General features: G+C 39.0%; 1 protein-coding gene across 7 annotated transcripts in view; it reads right to left on the reverse strand.

The window, feature by feature from the left end:
- Positions 1 to 22,342, reverse strand: part of CNTN4 (contactin 4) — a 643,980-nt gene that overhangs the window by 174,270 nt on the left and 447,368 nt on the right. For all 7 annotated transcript variants that reach the window (XM_030569637.1, XM_030569641.1, XM_030569640.1 and 4 more), the window contains one exon: positions 8,735 to 8,830. In XM_030569637.1, the coding sequence (XP_030425497.1) occupies positions 8,735 to 8,830 (96 nt within the window). The remainder of the gene's footprint in view (positions 1 to 8,734; positions 8,831 to 22,342) is intronic.

The following is a 22,342-nucleotide window of genomic DNA, read 5'->3' on the forward strand; positions in this document are numbered from 1 at the left end:
TAGTCCTATTCAGTGTCTACTCGGTGCTTCTTGGCTTGTCTCTTGTATTCATTAAATGGAGCATCTCTTGTCACTGTCCAGCAATAGTCTGCAAGCACTGATGGGCTCCATTTGCCCTGATCACCTGCCAGGAGATTCCACTGCTGTAGTCTGGAGCCCAACAGCTCTGCCTTACTCTTGGGTAGTTCCAAATCCCTGACAAGGTCATTCAGTTCACCTTGTGTTAGGAGGTGTGGTTCAGAGGAGGAGGATGGGAGAAAATGTGGGTCCTGTGACACTGATGGTTCAGGACCAGAAGTTTCATCCTCTTCCTCGTCTGACTCAAGTGAGAATGATTCTGGTGCATCAGGAACCGGCAGTCCTTCTCCGTGGGGTACTGGGCATATAGCTGATGGAATGTTTGGATAATGCACAGTCCACTTTTTCTTCTTTGACACACCTTTCCCAACTGGAGGCACCATGTAGAAGTAACAATTGCTGGTATGATCTGTTGGCTCTCTCCAAATCATTGGCACTGCAAAAGGCATAGATTTCCTTTTCCTGTTCAACCACTGGCAAAGATTTGTTGCACAAGTGTTGCAGCATATGTGTGGGGCCCACCTCTTGTCCTGATCTCCAGTTTTGCAGCCAAAATAAAGGTGATAGGCTTTCTTAACCAGAGTGGCTATACTGCGCTTTTGTGATGCAAAAGTCACTTCACCACAAACATAGCAGAAGTTATCTGCACTGTTCACACAAGTACAAGGCATCTCTGCTCACTTTGGCTAAACAGAAATGTGTCCCTTTGCAAAATCAAACACTGACAAATAAGAGAGCACGACACTGTATGATTTCTAGAGCTGATATAGGGCAATTTGTTCAGCAGAGTGATGGAAGCTTCGTTATGATTGCATCATCCATGACTTCTAGGAATAACATGATGCAATTCATATCATGTATGATGCAATACCTGCTTCAGATTGCAGCATTCATTGTTTTGCCTAAAAAGCAAGTACTGTTAAAACCCAGTCATAGATTTATTCATAGGTCCAGTCAAAGATGTATTTTAGTCATTTCTGGTTTAAATTGAGATCCCTTCCCTTTATAACTCACTCCTCCTCCGCCATTCCCAAGTCAAGGGTCGTATATACTGACCCAATAGCATATCTTGAAAACTAGAGCCAATCAACAATTTTAAGCATCATTTTCGTTCTCAGTGACCCAGAATTAGTAAAGTTGGACTACATTTATTTCAGAAGCATTTTGACTGTAGAGCAGTGTTATAGGGCTGATCTTGATAAACACTGAATATCCACAGCTTGTCTCATCAAGAAAGCCACCCAAACGTTTTAAGGTCCTTTACATTTCCTAAAACTACCATTGGTTTTTAATGTACTTAGTAGGAGATACTAGGATTTATTATCATTGACTAGTTAACAGAGGCTGCAATCAGGACTCAGTGTTGTTAGCTGCTGTGAAAACCGAGATAGATGTAGTCTTTTGTCTGAAGTGTTTACAATGTAAAATGATTGAAGTTGTTACTACAACTGCTAAATCCTGTTCTTTCCTAGAGTATATTCAACACTGTGATTCTCCTCCAGAGAACGGAAGTTACTGGCACCGTTGCCATTGTTAACGTCCATTATTAAAGCACTTTGTCAACAATAACCAGTGGATCTAGGTGTCGTGGTATGAATGGAGGAATTATTAGAAACTGACTTTTTAATGATGAGAGATCTGAGGAGTACTGGGAAGGAACATATGAATGTGATAGAATAAATGGCTAAGAAACAAAGATGATGACTTGGATAGGTTTTTATTGTTCTTAGTTTTACTACTTCCCTATTTTATACTTGCTTAATAGGTATGAGTGAATAAATGGGGAAGGGGGAAAAAAAGCAAAACTTCTAAAAGACAAGGTCCTATAAATACAGCAAGCCAATCTTCTGTGCCCATCTATGTAATGTTTCAAGAGCTGAACATCTGACAGTGGCAAACGTTTCATTTACATCCATTCCTGCCTTTATTCCTCAGCTCCAAATAGGTGTCTATTTCCAAATTTCCAGTGCTCAGCCAGCATTTTAGCATTTTAGCATGTCGCATCATTATGCTGCTTAACACAATCTAACACTATGATGCAGTGACCTGACAAAATGCTGACTCCCTGCTGAAAATGTCTCCTAAGAAATACACATTTCTTTTTCAGCTGGAGGGAAAAAAAAAAAAAGAATTACATTCACACAGTGAATTAACTTGTATTAAAATAAGAATTGCTATGATGCATCTTGCATTGGAAAGTCCAAATGATTATGTATGAACTGTATTTAAGAAGCTGAAAATACTTGTTAATCATTTGCCTCATATTAGGATAAATTACTGCTAGAAATTTAATAGAAAAAAGCTGATTTTTTTTTAGCATGTCTAAGATAGTAAATGGCTCAAAGCTCAACTAGCACATGAAATCCAACATAATTTTGCCCTCAGCTGCAATTCCTTTAAGAAACAGATATATCCCAAAGACCAAACTTCTGTTTACATACATGTAGCAAACTACAGCTGAGAGGAATGAGGGTAGGAGATAGAAGCGAAGAAGTAGAACCATTTTTTTTTAAACATGATGAACCATTAATAGTTTTTCTTAATGATAAAACAAAGGGGAAAAAATTGTCCTGATGCCATACATCTACTGCTTTCACCCTGTCTGATCTTCCAAGTGAAGGAGGGTGGGCTGGGCCACTCCACGGCTGAGTTTTCTCCAAGGCGTAGCTGATGATGTGCTAGTGATAATGCTTCACTAGATGGTGCTATTCCATCTGAGTCACAGTGCGAAGCGGCACTGTGTTCTTTTTTACGATATGTAAAACCATTGTCCTCAGGAGAGGTAGTTGGGATTTTTTGGACAAAATGTTTTTTTCATCATAAAATGCCAATCTGTCAAAACCAAAGCTTTTTGGAGAGAGACTCATCTCAGACCAGGCAATAGGCCAGTGATTAAGGCACTTACCTGAGATCTAGGAAGCCCAGATGCAACTCCCTATTTTGAATCGGGCAGACAAAGCACTTGAACCTGGGTCTCCCACTTGCTAACTACTGCACCATTAGCTACTCTGGAGTGTGTGTGTCTGTCTCCTGGGTTTTTTTGAGAAAAAGTTCAAAATGTCTAGAGTTAGATGTGAAAGGAAAACAAATGCTGATATCTCAAGATTCTTCATGAAACAGATTTCTTGTTTTCTGGTCCTCAGCAGGTAAATTAAAGGTCCATGGCACTATTTGCCAGGGGATGGCATTAAACACAGTGTCCTAATCAAATTCCAAATCAGATAATTGTATTTTCTCTCTCTAAATTTCTCTTGTATTTTCAATTATATATAGTATTCTTCATATCTAGCCTAAAACTGCTGTGTATTGCTGTAGTAAAGCATTAAACAATTGCTGTGTTACATCCCAGAGATGGCAGAACTACAGTATTGGATGAAGTGATCTCTACAGTTTTAGTCTGTAAAAACTACTTTGGGAATCCCTTGAGATGGAGGCTGCTATAGTTTTTCATTGATAAAACACCCCTAGAAAGAGTACGCACCAGGAACATCGGATACTCTCATGCTCTCCTCTATCTCCCTACAGTTGGAAAAGGAGATAACTGCAGTAATTGTGCAGTAATCATTAGCAAATGGTTTCCTAACGTATATGGTGAGCAAGCTACTTGGCTAACTAAAATGCAATTTGGAAACAATCACTCTATTTCTGGAGCCTAAAAATTCTACCATTCCTTCAGGTTATTTCATGCTGAGCAGGGTGAATTATATTAAATACAAATTAGGTCCTGTTAAAAAAAAAGACGACAACATTTTCTTCATGTAGGGCAAATGAGAATACCAGGATCCAGGGCAGAATAGACTGGAATTACTTTGCCTTTCATAAAATTTCTTCTGACTGAAAATGGTTTAGAACATCAACTTACTTCTGTAGACTGGCACAGGCCAACTGACAACAATAGAGCTGTGCCAATTTAAACTAACTGTGGATCTAGTAATAATATCCTCAGTCTTCTGCCTTGCTGGGCACCAGAAGTGAGTGTGCTTATCTCACAGACACCATAACATGCCTTTCCTTACATGCTGTATATATTCAGACCACAGTAATGGGAAATAACTTTATCAGCTCTTTAGACTGTTACTGTCATCACTGAATACATTTACATTAAAATGTCTTTGAGTCACTGACACACAACACACCAATCTGACAGGTCAATCTGGATCTCAGCCATTTTATCTGCAAAATAGCAACAAAATTCCTCACGGCAAAATAAAATAAAATAAAATAAAATAAAATAACACAAAACAAAACAAAAACAAAACAAAAAAACCCTGAGCACATAATCTGGAATTCCCCTCACCCTCCCATTGCTCACGCTAAATTAATTTAATCTTCATAGCAGAGGAGTTTTTAGTATGTAGAGCAATTCTCTGTAAGGGTGAGGTGGGACTCATCAGGGGTGGTATAGAAGGAGCATGGTTTGATTTTAAGGCAGCTGAATTAATTGTGGGGTCGGAGAGACTCATTGTGAATAGCCTTATTTGGGTCTTATCTCTTGTTTATAAGTTTCTCCATTACCTGCCCCTACTGGGAAATGGCAGCCTCTTTACTCGGTGATGATATTGTCAGGACGGGGTGGGGGATAATTTGTGAGGGCTCATGATGTTAGGAGAGAGCCTGGGATGGTAGCGTTTGTTTTATGGAGACTGTGTATCGGATGTATACAGGGGGAGTATCACTGATTCTATGGGTGTACATTTTGGTTTAAATGGCTCTGATAGCTTGCAATAAAGAGTGGGCTAAATTCATCAGTGTAGTTACATCATGTATGGATTTGGCACCCGTGCTTAACGTTATTTTATGTCACAAATAATAATAAAATTGTCAAGATTTTACATGCACTCATGCATCACTTGAAACACAGGCCACAATTCTGACACTCAGTCCAGTAGCATTTTCAATCGAATTCCAGCCTACAGCAGTTTCCTAGGTAACCAATACACAGCCACAGAAACTAACTGCATAGAGCACACAGAAAGCAGGGGAGAGGACAGAGGGAGGAGAGAACGGGGTGTGATGGAGGAAGATGGTGCCTTCAGACAGTAATATGCTTTTCTTATTTTTGGTACACAATGCTTCTCTCTATGATGGTGAACTCATTATAAATAAATGGATAGATACATTTGCATACATATGTCTTAAAACAATCTGAAACTATTATATCTTTAAGAAGCCAATTTTAAGCATTTTAGAGTAATGTTTGTTCAGCATTTTTACAAAGCAACAGGTTCAAAGACTGACCAGTTACTGGTACAGTTATAACAGATGTGTAATTCTTATGAGTATCTCAGGAGATATGTTTGAATCCCATTTCTTTAGTCAAAAACAGAGATTTGAATGTAGATCAAGTATCAGCCTCCTTCAAAGTTCAGCACAGCTTTGATTTCAGCATGGTAATAAACATGATTATAACACTAAAACAGCCCAGAAGGGAAACAACTCCCCAACCCCCATCAACATAAAAAAAAACCAAAAAGCTCCTCCCAAGACTACTGCATGAAAAGAGGGATGAATGGGTTTCTGAGCACCTGGGAGGCGAGGGCTAAACAACAATGACCAAAAGAGGAGCAAAACAATTAATGTCACATTGTGAAGAACTAATTTCAAGGTAAACATAAGAACAGAAGAACGGCCCTACCAAAGGTCCATCTAGCCCAGTATCTTGTCTTCCGACAGCAGCCGATGCCAGATGCCCCAGAGGGAATGAACAGAACAGGTAATCATCAAGTGATCCATCCCCTGTTGCCCATTCCCAGCTTCTGGCAAACAGAGGCCACGGACACCATCCCTCTCCATCATGGATAATAGCCATCGATGAATCTATCCTCCATGAATTTAACTTGTTCTTTTTTGAACCCTGTTATAGTCTTGGCCTTCACAACATCCTCTGGTAAGGAGTTCCACAGGTTGACTTTGTGTTTTGTGAAAAAAAATACTTCTTTTTGTTTGTTTTAAACAAAAGGGGATTCATCATAGGGGTAGGGGAGGTGTAGCCTGCAGCTGGGGAAATCAAGTCAGGAAACTTGTCACAGGGAAGGAGACAAGGTTTTATAGCTGGGCAGGTGGGGGGAGAAAAGCTGAAGCAGGTGGTAGTGGGTGGCAGGTGATGGAGGCTTTGCGCACCTGGGGATGAGAGTTAGGTAACAGGCTTGTAATATAGGAGTCAGCTCAGGATACTTTTTACTGAAAAGTTCCTGCTGGACCCTTCAAGCTCTTACACTTACTTCTGACCTTTCAAATGTCAACCACTACAACCCCAGGGTCTTTTTCCTTGCAGAACTCTCCAGTTAACAGCCCCTTTTACCTTAAAAATGCAGGTTTTGTTGCGTCTGTGTTGGACCCCACATCTCTACTGAAAAGTTGGGTAAGCTGGTATGCATTGGGATCTGGGAATTCTATAAAATTTTAGGCACACCAAATTACATGAGCTGATAAGAGCCAATCCTTCCACTATATGCTCGCGTGCTCAGCAGTTAATAAATGCAAATGCCCCAATGGGGCACAGTGCAGGTAGGTCCCAAATTTAACCTTTAAGGTAGAAACAAAGTGCCTTAGATTGCAGATGAAACAACCATGTCCCTGTAACGGATACTTCCATGGAGATTCCAGAAGTTGTAATTCTGATGGTAATATTATACACTGAAGGAAAGGGATAATGCCTAAAAAAACGAAAGCGAAAGATGTCCTAGTTACAGAAAGTAGGTAGATGGTTATCCTTTATCACGGCATTCCCTCTCCCCCATACAGTGACAGGACGGAATGTACCTTTGGTGAAGAAAAACTTCAGGGCTCCTCACAAGTTAAAATGCAGAACAATGGTGGTGGAAAAAATATTTACTCAGATCAATAGGGGTCAGTGGGATTTCTGCATGGAGTTTATCCTGATTTAAAAAGATTTGATCAAGGCTTACAGATGATATTCACAATTAAAAACTTTCTTGATCTGTAGGCAGTAACAGACTACACAAGTCATTAAAGTATCAGACCCTGGGGCTTTCCAAACCATTTTTTTTTAAATTTTGTTTTTTTCAGGTGGCAGTCTAGTTTGTCACTGTGAATCCCAGGGGCCAAGGGAGGCTGGCAGACTTGTCAAGCTTTCCTGACAGCTGGTCAAAAGTAAATGGACTCAGTAAATACTTGCCTCATTGTGTCTGAGCAGTAAAAGCACCACAGTGGCAAATGGTCTGCTAGACAATTTTTAGCTGACGAGTGAGGACTCAAATGGCACATAGATTTAAAAACATGATTACAATTGAAAAAAAGAGAGAGAGAAATTACCTGAAAAGTTATATGTGGATTACTGGAAATACCACTTGGGTGTATACCCAGCCAAAATAGATGGTTGCTGATCATAGTGATAATACACTGAAGTTGTATGACACACTTCATTGACTACTGGGCACACAATGCATTGCCTGCGATCAAGTCCAATATCAATCAATTGATATAATAGACAACTAACTAATTATCTTTCCGATGCTTGATTTGTGAGAATTGCAACACAGAAACACACAGGTATAAATACTCAGTCAACCAAGATCGTTTTGGCACCACTCGTTACATATCTACACAGCATATAACAAGAGATCTTTATACAATTTTAGTTGAAAATGATTGCTTTGAATTTTCTAAACTTTTTTTTATCATCCCCTTTTAAAGCGATGTTGTAGTAAAGTAATTGTTATAGTCTTCATAGTTTATAAAATCCATTTAGAAACTTGATTTTTTTGGAGCCATATACCACTTTCTTTGCCATTGATAAAACACTGAGTTATTATTGAAACTTCCCTGTTAATCTGTCTGAACGGCAGCATCAATGCTGATTCCCATCAGGGATAAGGATTTGATAGATATCACACACTGTCAGAAGAGAACAAATCACATTTGTAGTGTGTTCTTTTTCATTTCCCTGTTAAAGACTGCTGAATATTTCTTTATAAAAGCAATATATTTAGAATATAGGGGATGTTATGTACCATGTTTTAAGCTAATTCATAGATGGAAGTTACACTAACCTGATAACATCCTTTCATTTCTCTCCACATTATTTAAAGTCTTTGAACCACATAATACAGAGTCAAATTTAGCTCTGGAATAGGTGGGTTCAAATCTCATTGACTTCAATGGGACTTGCGCCTCAGGGCTAAATTTGGTGCAGAGGATACAAGTTCTCTTGCACTGAGGGTGAAATTCCTTATTGTGAATGAAATAATAATGCAATGGAAAGAGGCTCAACATGTGACCTACGTTCTTTCTACATGGTTACCCTCCCTGCTGACTGAAAACTTGCAGAAAACCAAACATGCAGATCTTAAACAGATGGGCTTCTATGGGCTCCATCTAATCTAGGTTCATCTGCTCCACTTTGGCACACACTGACCTTTGCATTAGTTTCTTCTTCTCCATGCATGCATTTAGATGATAAAACTTTATCCTTTGTCTGCGTTTATCACACCAAGTTCTTAGCAGATTTACCAAGGTGTCTGTATGCCTAGCAAGAACCATTCAGGTTGGATCATTCTCTCAATCCAACACTGTCACCTGCTTCTTCCCTGGATGGAAGCTTTAAGAACTCTTGAAACCCTATTCTGGAGCAAGAGCCAGAGATACCTGCAAATTGCCATTGAATATTGAAAATAGCATTATTGATATGATTTACCTCCAGAATGTGGTGGTGGTCCACACAGCAGTACCATTCCCTGACCCTGTCGGACTGACACTGTACTTCTTGTTCTGGTCTTGAAGTTTTCAAGGTCTGTTAGTAAGAAAGAGTGCATGAAATGGCATCAGTATTCTCTTCTGGAAGGACTGCATATGTTAGGGTTGTTTATTTTATTTTCTGAGAGAGATACAAAATGAACATCAGTTTGGGAAAGATATTTGTAGAAGTCTGCTCCTAAGACACAGGCAAAACAGGCTGTTGCCTAGTGTAGCAAAACATCAGAGGAAGCAAAAGTTTCAGTAAATATTTGGATGATTGTGGGTTGGTACTGGTGGACATTGAGGGCAAAGTAAACTCAGAAATAACAATGTATTATGCTTGTGCAGTTAATATTATAACACACAATAGAAGAAATTATTGCCATAAATTGCCATTTATCCTCATTTATTTTATAATCCATGTCTGTTTCCCCAGATTATGATTCTTTCCCTTTTGGATGAGTTTTGTTATTGATTTCCCATGTAAGCCACATGTGGATGCAAATCTGCAATTCGGAACATGGGAAAGATTCCCCATAGTGAAGTTTCCTGCTAACACTGACATTAATCCACCAATGTATGCTAGCTGCACAGTGCTTTATTGCACTAAATTCCTCACTTCATTTCTGTCCTGTCCTGTCCTGGAGATATTAGACACTGTGAAAATGTGACCCTGCCCCATCTGTCTTCCACAGTGAGCTTGAGAAAGTTACTATTAATTGTTGAAGTTATAATTTGTGACCCAACTAGCAGCACCAAGTATTGATCAGCAGCATCAGCTGCCATGGGAATTCTGTGCAAGATCTCTAGTATATTGAGTCACCCCAATAGCCTTTTTATCTTATATAGTGGCTTGTTTTTAAATTTCCATTCTGTTTTTCCTTTCAGTGCAGCTGAGCCATTGTTTGCTGATCTCAAAACTGCTGTTTGGTGCAGCAGAAAAACATAGAAAATACACAGGAGGTAAGTGAACAACAGGAATGTCATTACACTGTTAGAAAGTGAAAAACATTACACTTATTTTTTATCTCCTTTAGATCTTTTTACTATGGAAGAGTTAACACAGGTCCATTGGTAGTGCTCTTAGCTATTAAGAAAACTCCATTTTCCACTTTAACCACAGTGCTATTCAAGTATTAATCTCAAAGTAGTGTCTTAGATTCTGAACCTGAAAAACACTTACACATGCACATACCTTTACTCTCAGGAGCAGGGTGACCAGATGTCCAGTTTTTAAAGGGACAGTCCCTTTTTGGGGGACTTTTTCTTATACAGGCGCCTATTACCCCCCACCTCCTGTCCCTTTTTTCCACAGTTGCTATCTGGTAACCCTACTCAGGAGTAAAGCTACACAATGTGCAAACTCTTTGCAGGGTTGGGGCCAAGTCCCCTCTTACACCTTGGGCTGAGTGTTCTGCCCGATCATGAAAAGACTTTTTGGGGACAAGGCAGGGGCTTATTATTATTTGTATTATGGTAGCACCTAGGAGCCCAGCCATGTTTCTAATTGTCAGGGTGGTTAGGCACTGGAATAAATTGCCAAGGGAGGTTGCAGAATCTCCCTCATTGGAGGTTTTTTAAGAGCAGGTTAGATGAACACCTGCCAGGAATGGTCTAGATATTACTTAGTCCTGCCATGAGTGCAGGGGACTGGATTAGATGACCTCTCAAGGTCCCTTCCAGTCCTATGATTCTATGGTCCAGTATCCCATTGCGCTAGGTGCTGTATGAATTCAGAACAAAAAGACAGCCCTGACCCCAAAGAGTTTACAGCCTAAGTAAAAACAGTCATCAGAATGCAAATAATGGGCAACAATTAATTATAAGGTTTATACGCATTTTAGCACAGATCTGCTGTCCTTATGCTATATATTTCACTATTTTTTAAATGACAATAATATTGCACACTATTCAGAGGGTGTATGGCTTGTGAAGGGAGATTAAGGTAACTTGTGCAGTGCTGTGTGTTAGCATAAAAGCCTGTTTGTTAGCCTGAGACAGAATTTTGAGTTTGACTTTTAATGCTCTTATATCCTTACTAATATGTGTGAAGAACAAAGGACAAAGATGTTGTGTGTTGCATTTCCCACAACCAGATGGGGCTTTTAGTACAGATAAGCGATGGAGCTGAAAGTGTTACAGGGTACAGTGGGAGTGTAATATATGAGTGCACACTTGATGACTGCCTCAACTCCTTATCTCAAAGCAAGGTCAGGCAACCAGTCAGGAGCAGTAAGGGGAGACTGGGTGGGAGGTAAAACACTAAAAGATCAGAGAAATGCCTGCCCCTGACCAGAGCACAGCCTCACTCCTTACCCCTCCCACGGTGTACAAACGGGGTGGGATGAAGACCCCTGACTTACGACCCTCCAGAATGGAAAATGACCATAAGTTATAAGGGGTGTGACTAGGGGCGCCATTGCAGATATATTTGGGCCTGTTGAGAAGGAGGAGTGGGAATGGAGAGTGGGAAGGGGAATGGTAATGGCACAATGGGGGACTGAGAATAGGGCAAGGAGGAAAAGGGACACAGGCAAGGCTCTGCAGCGTCAGAGTTGGCAAGGGGGACACAGGATAAATGCGCTGTGGCATCAGAACTGGAAAAAGAACACTGGGAAGAGAGAGCTTCATCAGTGTGTGTAGCTAGAGGGGAGAAGAAGAGGTTCTACTGGTGTATAGAACTGTAGTTGAGGGAGGAGAGGGGGAAACTATTGGCGTATAAAAACAAGCCTGACTGGTGTGAAGGGCTTCAAAATATGTTTGTTTGGAACTAAACACCCATAAACATTGCATTGCCTGCACTTCAGACTTCTGGTCTTCTGCTTTCTGTCTGTGTAACAAGAACCAGGGAAGGGGGTGAAGGAAAGCCCTTTTACATGTGAATGTGTGGTGAAAATTATTACAGTTCAAAATATCAACACGTCTCAGTTTCTTTTGGAGTTAGTAGACTGAGGCAATGATAAGCAAATTGAGGCCAGTCAGCAGTTGGCTAAGCACTTTACATGATCAGACCCTTAGGGAAGATCAAAGTAACACATAGGTCTCAAAGCTATGATCCAAATTAAATAATGTGTCATAAGAATTTCGGCCCAAATTCTGCATTGGATCAACTAGTGTGGACCATTGTGATAGGACTCCACAGTGAGACAGAGGTTTATACTGGCAACCCTGATTCAAGATTGGGAACATATGTAGCAAAACCAATGCAGAATACAAAACCATCTATAAATAGGGAAGAAAAACAGAGTCATATTCCTTGACTGGGAAGTTACTAAATGTTGAAAATCGAGCAACAGACAGTTGTGGGTGGAGAGAATTCCCTTCCATTCATAACCCATTACTATAGTTATAGCCTAGAGAAAAAACAATGGTGATGTCTTTTCAAACAGCAAAAATATAGCTTTAAAATTAATAATACACAAAAGGGAAAGTGATGCATTCAAAGGTCCAGTCCTACATTCCTCATCTTCCCCAAAACTCCCACTGACTAGCTATGACTGCGCAAAGAATGTATGATTGAACTTCATTCTTGCTGAGGATGGTAACGTAAAACTAATAGCCTGAAACCAAAGTAGGGAGAAAATAAATTAAATATTAGGATTTTTTTAAACTGGAGAACCTGTCTGACAATGGAATAATCTGCCAAGGGAGGTTGTCATACATAATAACAAAAGCACCAGTGATCTTCAAAACAGACTCAAGAGATTGTTGTACAGCAATTCTGCTCCAGGGGCTTGAACTGCAGGTTTAAACATGTGAGGTAGTCACTGATCATTGATTTCCACTAGGGCTACTCACATGGGTATAGGCTGCAGGATCAGTTCCCCAGAGCAGGGGGACTGATGAGATCAGTGGTTCTCAATCAGTCGTACGTGTACCCCTGGGAGGGTGCACAGAAGTCTTCTAGGGATACATCAACTCATCTAGCTGTTTGCCCATTTTTACAACAGACTACATGGAAAGCACTAGTAAAGTTGGTACAAACTAAAGTTTCACACAGACAGTGACTCGTTTATACTGTTCTATGTACGATACACTGAAACGCAAGTACAATATTTATATTCCAGTTCATTTATTTTATAGTTATATGGTAAAAATGAGAAAGAAGAAATTTCTCAGTAATAGTAAGCTGCAACCCTTTTGTATTTTTATGTCTGATTTTGTAAACAAGTAGTTTTTAAGTGAGGTGAAACTCGAGGGACACACAAGACAAATCAGACTCCTGAAAGGGGTAGAGTAGCCTGGAAAGGTTGAGAGCCATTGAAATAGATGACTCATGAGATCTTTTCCAGTCAGTTCAGCTGTGATTTTATTCATCCACACAGACATCTTTGCTTAGGTATAAGACTTCACTAACATTACTTCTCTTCAAGTCAACAAGTAAAGGTTTAACAGTGACAGCAGATTAATGAGATTAGTGAAAAAAGCAGCAAATAAACGCAGGTAACTTGTTTTTCATGTGCATTCACAAACTAAAAGATGGGATTCTAAAGAAATTAAAGTCAGTGTTGCCAACTGTGGCTATTTTATGACAAATCATGAAATATATGATTACTCTCCATTTCATAAGTGACATCATTATATGATTACCTCATTTTTATTTTATTTTAAAGTAAGTTTCCAGCTTTGTGGTTGTGGAGAAAAGTTTGAAAACATGAAGCAAGGGCACACCAGAGGCTCAGAAACCAGAAGGCAAATAAAAAGAACCCCTTTGAAAAAAATCTCATGATTTTTTAAGTCAATATCAGTATTTTTTTTGGCCAGGCTTCAACATTTGAAGTTACCTATACTGTACAGCTAAGGGCTAGCTCTTCAACCCTTACTCATATCGATGAGAATTTAAACATTGAAATAGTCCTATTGGCCTCAGTGGGACTATTTGCATGAGTAATGGTCACCTACATGTGTAAGGGTTGCAACTACCACAACCACTGTTACTACCAGTTAATATAATTATCTGGAAATCTAAAGTTAAAACTGCACAAATGAGTGCATTTGGAGAAAACATTAATGATTACTATTGATGATAAATAAAAATTCCACAGAAAAGGCATCATGGTCCCACTCATCAAGGGAGATGTATGTACAGTATTTAAAATGTATCCATCTATCTAGTAAGAAAATTTTAAAAGTATTATAATTTCAAAGTCTTGAAGATACATAGTAATAGACTTTTCAAGCAGTGACTCAGTTATTCAATTATTCCTCAACCATAGACTGAAGTATTTAATTTTGCATTATATAAAAAGGCCCAGTAGAGACTGTACATAATAGAGTTTTCAGGCCCCGATCCTGCAAACACTTACGTGGGTGTTTAATTTTAAAACTGGGAATAATCCCATTGGCTGAAAAGGGAGAGGTTTTTTTTAATATATTCTGATTTACTTCTCTTGGGGATTTTGCTGGTAAGGATGGTTAAAAAAATTCTTAGGTCATTTGTCATGACATCAGTAACTCTAGTTCTTTCAGCATAGGGAGCAAGTACACGACATACTGGTAAGTTTAAACCCAGAGCTGTTCTTCTAGCTTCTTTGTGGGTGTAAGAAAATCACTCAGAGGACACCAGTTTGCTGGCAAAACAGCCAGTAATCTATTTATGACAAGAAAATGGTAATAACCAGGGGAAAAAATGTCTCCACTTGAGTGAGCTGCAGAGAGATGACAGAATAACGGCCAGAGCTTATTTCTGGGTATGTTTCAGGTTATGAATATAGACGATCATTCATCACTCATGCTCACATTGTAAATTACTGAATTTTGTAAATTAGGCAAGTGCTCATGCATTACTCAGCCTTACACTGTAAACAAGGGCCCGACTGTGAATCTGTTACTCACAAGAGTAGTCCAATTGGCTTTGGTTGTGAGTAACTTTTCACTAATGTGTGTAAGAAAGATTTTTGATCTAGTCCTAAGTGAACAAACATGAATAAAATTTAAAGGCTGATGCATCACAAACCATATTTCATTCCCTTATTTTGAAGTGCATAGTTTTGTTTTATTTATGCATCTCCATAGTGTACAAATGAATTTACTGTGGTACATAGTATCTTGCTATTACATTTTTTGTGAGAAGGGAGGATAAATTATGGCTTTTTTTGACTTATTTATAAAAATATATGGATTAGTGAAGTGCCAATTAAAGAGGCTCTGCTGTACCCTTGGATGCTGTGCAAAGTGGAGACATTGCTTAGAAACTTGTATTCAAATGGGTACAAAATGTTCCATTTCAGAATTAAATTCTGCACAGTTGAACAACCAGTACATGGGAGCAAGACCACTTGCCATACAAAAGTTAACTGCACATTTTATTCCTTTGATTTATGCTATCCTCAATCATAGGCCACACACCTTTCCACTCCTGCATGAAGAGTAGGTGGGAAATTGTTCTCTATACTTTTTACCATAAAGATCAATGGGATGGCTTTGGAGAAGAAATGAAAATAAACCTTTGCAACTTCCAATTACTGTAACTTACAGTGCAAATGGTACAGCTATGTATATTTCCCTTTGTGACTATCACTCGTAACCGGTCATGTATTCTCTACAGTCTGGCTTGCCCACAAATTCTCAGATTCTAGATAACATAAGGAAGATTTTATTTTTCTTTTAGTTAATTAAAAAAATAATTACACAACTCTAAAAGAGCTCTTGCTACAGTATTCTGACTTTCTACAGTTTGTGCTTTGTAAGCTAGATGAGTCCTTAAAAGTTATGAGACTCAGAACATGAACTTTTGTTAGCCAATTTTTAATTAGTTAGAACTAGGAAAGTAATTAACAGATTTACTTGAAACTCCTTAGAAAATTCATGCTTCACTCTGAGATTACGTGCTGAAAACTTGAGGCAGTTATGCTGTGGTTTTCATACAAAAACCAAGAGTGAAGTCCTGCATCAAGTGCAAACCCGAACCCTTGCTTAACTATGGAGTCGCAACGGCTCTGCCACAATGCACAAGAACATAAGAATGGCCATACTGGGTCAGACCAATGGTCCATCCAGCCCAATATTGTGTCTTCCAACAGGTTCTTCAGAATGAATGAATAGAATTGATCAATTTTCAGGAGTCCATCCCTTATCACCTAGTCCCAGCTTCTGGCAGCCAGAGGCTTAGGAATACCCAGAGCAGGCGGTTGTGTCCCTCACTCTCTTGGCTAATAGCCATTTATGGATCTATCCTCCATTAGTTTATCTAGTTCTTTTCTGAACACTGCTATACTTTTGGCCTTCACAATCCCCTGGCAATGAGCTCCAGAGGTTGCCAGTGCATTCTCTGAAGTAGTACTTACAGATGTTTGTTTTAAACCTGGTGTTTATTAATTTCATTGGATGACCCCAGATTCTAATGTTATGTAAGGGAGGTAAATAACACTTCCCTATTCACTTTTTCCATATCAGTCATGATTTTATAGACCTCAATCAGATCCCGTTTGTCGTCTCTTTTCAGAGTTGAATAATCCCATCTTTTAAATCTGTTTTTCATATGGAAGCTGTTCCATACTCCTAATCATTTTTGTTGCCCTTCTCTGTACCATTTCCAATTATAATATATCTTTTTCTGAGATAGGGCAACCAGAACTGCATGAAGTATTCAAGTGTGGGCATACCATAGGTTTATATAGTGGCATTATGACATTTTGTCTTATTATCTATCCCTTTTCAAATGGTTCCTAATATTCTGTTAAGTGTTTTTAACCGTTGCTGCACACGGAGTGGATGTTTTCAGAGAGCTATCCACAATGACACCAAGATCTCTTTCTTGAATGGTAATAACCAATATAGACCCCATCATTTTGTATGTATAGTTGGGATTATGTTTTCCAGTGTGCATTACTTTGCACTTATCAACACCGAATTTCATCAGCCAGTTTGTTGCTCAATTTTGTGAGATCTTTGTAACTCTTTGCAGCCTGTTTGGACATAGCTATCTTCAGTAATTTAGTATCACCAGCACATTTTGCCACCTCACTGTTTGCCCCTTTTTCTAGACCATTTATGAATATATTAGATAGCAAAGATCCCAGGACAGATCTGTGGGGGAGCCTGCTATTAAACTCTTTCCATTATGAAAATTGACTATTTATTACTACTCTTTTCTATCTTTTAACCAGTTACTGATCCATGAGAGGACCTGCCCTCTTATCCCATGACTGCTTACTTGGCTTAAGAGTCTTTCGTATAGGAACTTATCAAAGCCTTTCTGAAAGTCCACATATTTGTTGACACTCTCAAAGAATGTTAAAAGATTGGTGAGGTATGATTTCCCTTTACAAAAGCCATGTTGATTCTTTCCAAAATATCATGCTCATCTATGTGTATGATAATTCTATTCTTTACTATCATTTTAACCAATTTGCCTGTTGCTGAAGTTAGGTTTACCAGCCAGTAATTTCCAAATTCACCTCTGAAGACTTTTTAAAAAATCGGTATTACATTAGCTATCCTCCAGTCATCTGGTACAGAGACTGATTTAAGGAATAAGTTCCATACCTCAGTTAGTAGTTCAGCAATTTTTGAGTTTCTTCAGAAGTCGAGTGAATACCTTCTGGTCCTGCTAACTTATTACTGTTTAATTTATCAGTTTGCTCCAAAAGCTCCTCTACTGACACCTCAATCTGGGACAGTCCCTGAGATTTATCACCTAAAAAAAATGACTCAGGTGTGGGAATCTTCCTGACATCTTTTGCAGTGATGATAAGATGCAAAAAAAATCCATTATCCAGATTTTTATAATCACTCCCATTATCATAGTATCTGAACATCTTGTTTCTTTCTTTCTTTTTTTTTTTTTTTTTAAAGAACCACGGTATTTCTAGACACTAATGCTACAAGAAAATGAGCACCTCCTGAGAACAGGAATTAAGGGCACTCTGAATTTCTAAGAAGGTGCCTAACACTTTGTAAGGATTTCCCATATCTACCAGATACATTAGCAATTGTAGAGGTTTTAATTTTTCTTTTGGTGGCTGAGATATATTTGTTTAATCCTAACCTGGATTCTATTCCTGTTTTGTTTCTCTCATTGGTCTCAGGGGCCAGGAGTGAATTTATCACTTAGTCTCCATCGACTGGTTGTTAATATGATTAATGACTTTCAATAAAAAAAAATTACAAGCTTGTTCTTAGATCTACACTGAGTGAGGTAATAGCATACATATTGCATAGTCTGGCATTTTCTGAATTAGGAACAAGTGGGATGCACATTATCCATAGTAGTTTGCCATGCCAAAAAAGTGCAAAAATAACTCACTTTCTTCCTGTCTTGCTCCTTATGTTGCTCATTCAGCCCCTGTTGCTCCACTCCTCAGTCTATTTCACTCTCTCTCTCTCACATCCCTCCACTCTTGCTGCCCATATTCTGTTGTCCAGTTCCTGTCCGCACCTTTCTGTTGCTGACTCTCCCCATATGCTTCACTTAGGGTGACCAGACAGCAAGTGTGAAAAATTGGGACGGGGTAGGAGATAATAGGAGCCTACATAAGAAAAAGACCCAAAAATCAGGACTGTCCCTATAAAATCGGGACAACTGGTCACCCTAGCTTCACTCTCCGATTGCCAAGATCCGCCTGTGCTCTGCCTTTCTGTCTGCCATTGACCCAAATTCACCATCTCTCATTCCGTCAACTTTTTCTTCTCCACTATCTTCTTTCTTCCCCATTGCTCCCAAACTTTAAACTGGTTTCAAATATACCATTTATTTTCTTTTCTTTCCCCTAGTCACAGATCCTAGCAAGTGCTTCCTGCCAGCCACACACTAGACAGCTATGAGGGGAAGCCTCTGTGCTCTCCATCTCCTGAGATGTGTTACATTTCTGAAGCCCCTGGCTGGCCTCTCTGGCACATTTTCTGGGTATTGACTCCCAGTCTGCTACCGCTGCTTGAAAGTGAGGATCCTCAGCCCACCTGCTTGAGGCCTCCAGGACCAGCACTGACACCCAAGATACCCCAGCTACCTAAGCACACCCCCTTCCCAGAACGCCAAAGGTGTGAAGATTTTGGTTTACAGTTTAATTCTCTCAGGGGCATGCAGAAGTGGTGAAGCAGTCCACACACACACACAGTACAGTCTAACACTGTTATGCTCTTTCATACTTAATGCTGCAAAGCACAGGAGACAACAGCTCATACAAAACAAACATCTGAAAACACAAATATCCCTCAGTTTCTACTTGATTCTTCTCTTGTGAGTCCTTGGGGAACCATATGGGTCCAGGAAAGTAGTGTGTCCACACCTCATGCAGCAGGGGCGGCTCCAGGCACCAGCACACCAAGCCCGTGCCTGGGGCGGCAAGCCGCGAGGGGTGGCCTGCCGGTTGCTGTGAGGCTGCTGCATGCTTTTCAGTCTCTTTCAAGGAGTCCCTTATCCTGCTGCTGTGACCTTGCCCTCTCCTGCCCCATGCTTCCTCTTCCTGTATGGCCCCCGGTCCTGTTTGTTTCTTTATCTTAAATCCTTCTTTTATTCCCCTCCCAATTATTGTCTATTGCTCCTACCTTCCCCCCTCCCTCCAGAGGAACCAGGTAAACTGTTTGTCTCTAAAGATGCAGCTGCTTCTTTGCATAACCTTGGTGAGGTGTAAATACCATCCTTAACCTTAAATATTTACTTCTGTATCTCTCTGGGCTGTCAGCAATGGTGGACCCACATACATCTAGGCACTCATAATAATCCACAACTTCACAATATCAATCAGAGTTCATAAGTAGTACAGACTTCACCAATTCATAGCACCCCCTTCCTATGATGACATCATCTCACTTTCTTTGAAACTCACACTGAAGAGTACAGGAGCCAGAAGGTGGCAAGCAAAGAAAGGGATTCAGCCAGCAGCCCCACAGCAACACAAGATAACTCCTTCTCCTTCTCAGTAAGCAGGGTACCAAACAGAATATAATGTCCAGGTTCCTACAGCACTTAAATAGCAGGTAACAGCAAAGCTTTGGTATTATGGGCGTGAATACGTACACCTGTTGGATGGGCGAAGATCAGCTGTGTTGAAAGAGAAAAGGCACGCTCCTAACCTTCTGCAAATATTCTTTATAAAAAGACTTTGGATAATTAACTCCACTTAAAATGAAAATTCTGAGATACAAGAAACGTTAATGCTCCCTATATCTTACATAAATGAACTTCCCAGTGAGAAGAACTCAAATAATGTGACGTGACTGAGATGAATAAAACATTAAGCATCATGAAAATATACAGATATGGTTACCAGTGGTGTTGTACTTTCATCACACTGTCAGTGATGTATCATACAATTATTTGGTCTTCATTTACCATGGGAGTTTTATAACTTAATAGGCTACCAAGCATAACATTGAGAATTAAACTATATATCACAACCACAAAGGATTATGTGAGTTTTATATAAGAAACAGGCTTCAATCATTATACGGTATAAATCTCCAATTAATTCTTGATTATTTTGGTTTCTAAACAATTTTATTTGTTTAAACAAATAAAAGATGTCTTCGCATAACAAAAATCAACAATACCGTAGATGAAATTAAATAAATTTAAATGGGGCTTTGCAAACAACTGAACAGAAAAAAAATGCTTTATTTGAAGACTGTGGGGGAAAAAACAGTCAGGCTGTAAGAAAAGGTTTACGGATTGAGTCTGACCTCAATTACACTGATCACACAGACTGAAATCCACAGACTTCACAGTGTGATTACCCTTGATTTACATTGGTTTGAGATCAGAATCAAGACCACAATCTAGTTAAAATTTGCAAGTTATAGTATCAAGAGGAGATGTATATTAGTGACTCATATTGTTCTGTGATGCCCTTGACTCCCCTATGGGTAGGTACCCTCTTTAGCTCATCTGCTTACAAACCCACCTGGATACTATATGAACATAATATCTCTACAAGACAGTACCTACTCCATGTAACATATTGGTAGTACTAGACATTGAGATTCACAGACAATGAAAAGCCACTTCCTATACAGTACAATCATTCCACACCTAATAAGATATTGGTAATGTAATAAGAGATCAGTTCAGAGCAGGGTATACTATGTCATCCTTCATTACAGGTAAGTACATGTGCTTCCCCCAATCCACTAATCAGAAGTTAGTAGACACCCATATTTTTGGGAATACAATCAGCTCTTAAGATTTGCCCAAATGCCTTCATGAATAAGACTATGATACCATCGAGGTACTTGCCACTTCACCACAAAAGTGCATTTTAATAAAGCCAAATGCGAAGTTACATATCTAGAAACAAAGAATGCAAGCCATAATGACCGAATGGGAGACGGTATCCTGGAAAGCAGCGAATCTGAAAAGGATTTAGGGGTCATAGTGATGAAGCAACTGACCCTGAGCGCCAAGGGCAATACTGCGGGGAAAAAAAGGCTAATGTGATCCTTGGATGTATACCCAGGGCAGTAGTGAGCAGGAAGGTGATTTTACATTTGTGAGACCAATACTGCAATGCTGCAGCTTGGGGATTTAACTAAAAGGTTTGAGGATATTTTTGTTTCATTTATTTACAATGTTTGTGGGAGAAAGGAGCCAACTTTACATTTGTCTGCCAAGACAATAAGAGTATTTATATGTTAGACAAATACGACGTGACTAAAATCGGGGACCCCTGAGATGATTAAAAAATCATATGACATTAGGCTCTGTGCATGTTTAAGCACTTTGTTAGATCACGCCCTCAATCAGGGTATGCCAGGATAATCTAGATTTTTTTGTGGCAGCAAGGTCACGTGTGAGGAGTAGGAAATACCCTTTCTAGTCACATGATCAAGAAAGACACTTCATACCCTGATACTGCATTTCACGTTTGTTTTGGCAGATGATAAAAAAATAAGTGGGAACTTATTCTGAATATAATACTTATTCTCAGATACTCACCACTGTCAAAAGCAGGATATTTAACTTGATGGACTGATAGTCTGAATGCATCTAAAAAAAATCTCATGCCCCGTTTATCACAGATTGCTTGATCAGCGACTACAATTTATGCTATATTTTCTTCAAATGAGTATTAAATTATCATATATTTTTGTTTTAATCAAATCAAATATCAGCAAAAAAATCAACTATTGTATTAGGGGAAAAGAACCAACCCAAAACCAAGACCTCACATGTACAACAACTGTTGTGTGTCTGCACAATTCCACTAAGTGGACATTTTAAATAAAATAAAAAGAACTGGTAATTGAAAATTACTCCAGAGAATAAAATTTTTATGTTAGAATTAAAATGTAGGGAAGAAAGAAATACAAATCAAGTAGGTACATAAAATCTGCATAAATTATACCATATGTAAATTTCTATGGCCCTTGAGCATCAGTAATTTATGCACTGTCTTGTTCCATAATTTGTGATTATTTAATGATTGAAACAAAAGAAGATGATGAAGAAGAAAGGGTTGAATCAGGGACCTACTTTCAAATCAGGTTTTTATTTTTAGAGTCTTGATACCAAACTAAATAAAACAAGGTTTCTTTTTTATAATTACTTAAAAAACCCCAAATTAACATCAATATGCACATACGAGTTTTGGTTCTATTTAATCTGAGTATTCCAAAATAGCACACATTT

Source organism: Gopherus evgoodei, chromosome 7, assembly GCF_007399415.2.
Source record: "Gopherus evgoodei ecotype Sinaloan lineage chromosome 7, rGopEvg1_v1.p, whole genome shotgun sequence".
Taxonomy (NCBI): Eukaryota; Metazoa; Chordata; order Testudines; family Testudinidae; genus Gopherus; species Gopherus evgoodei.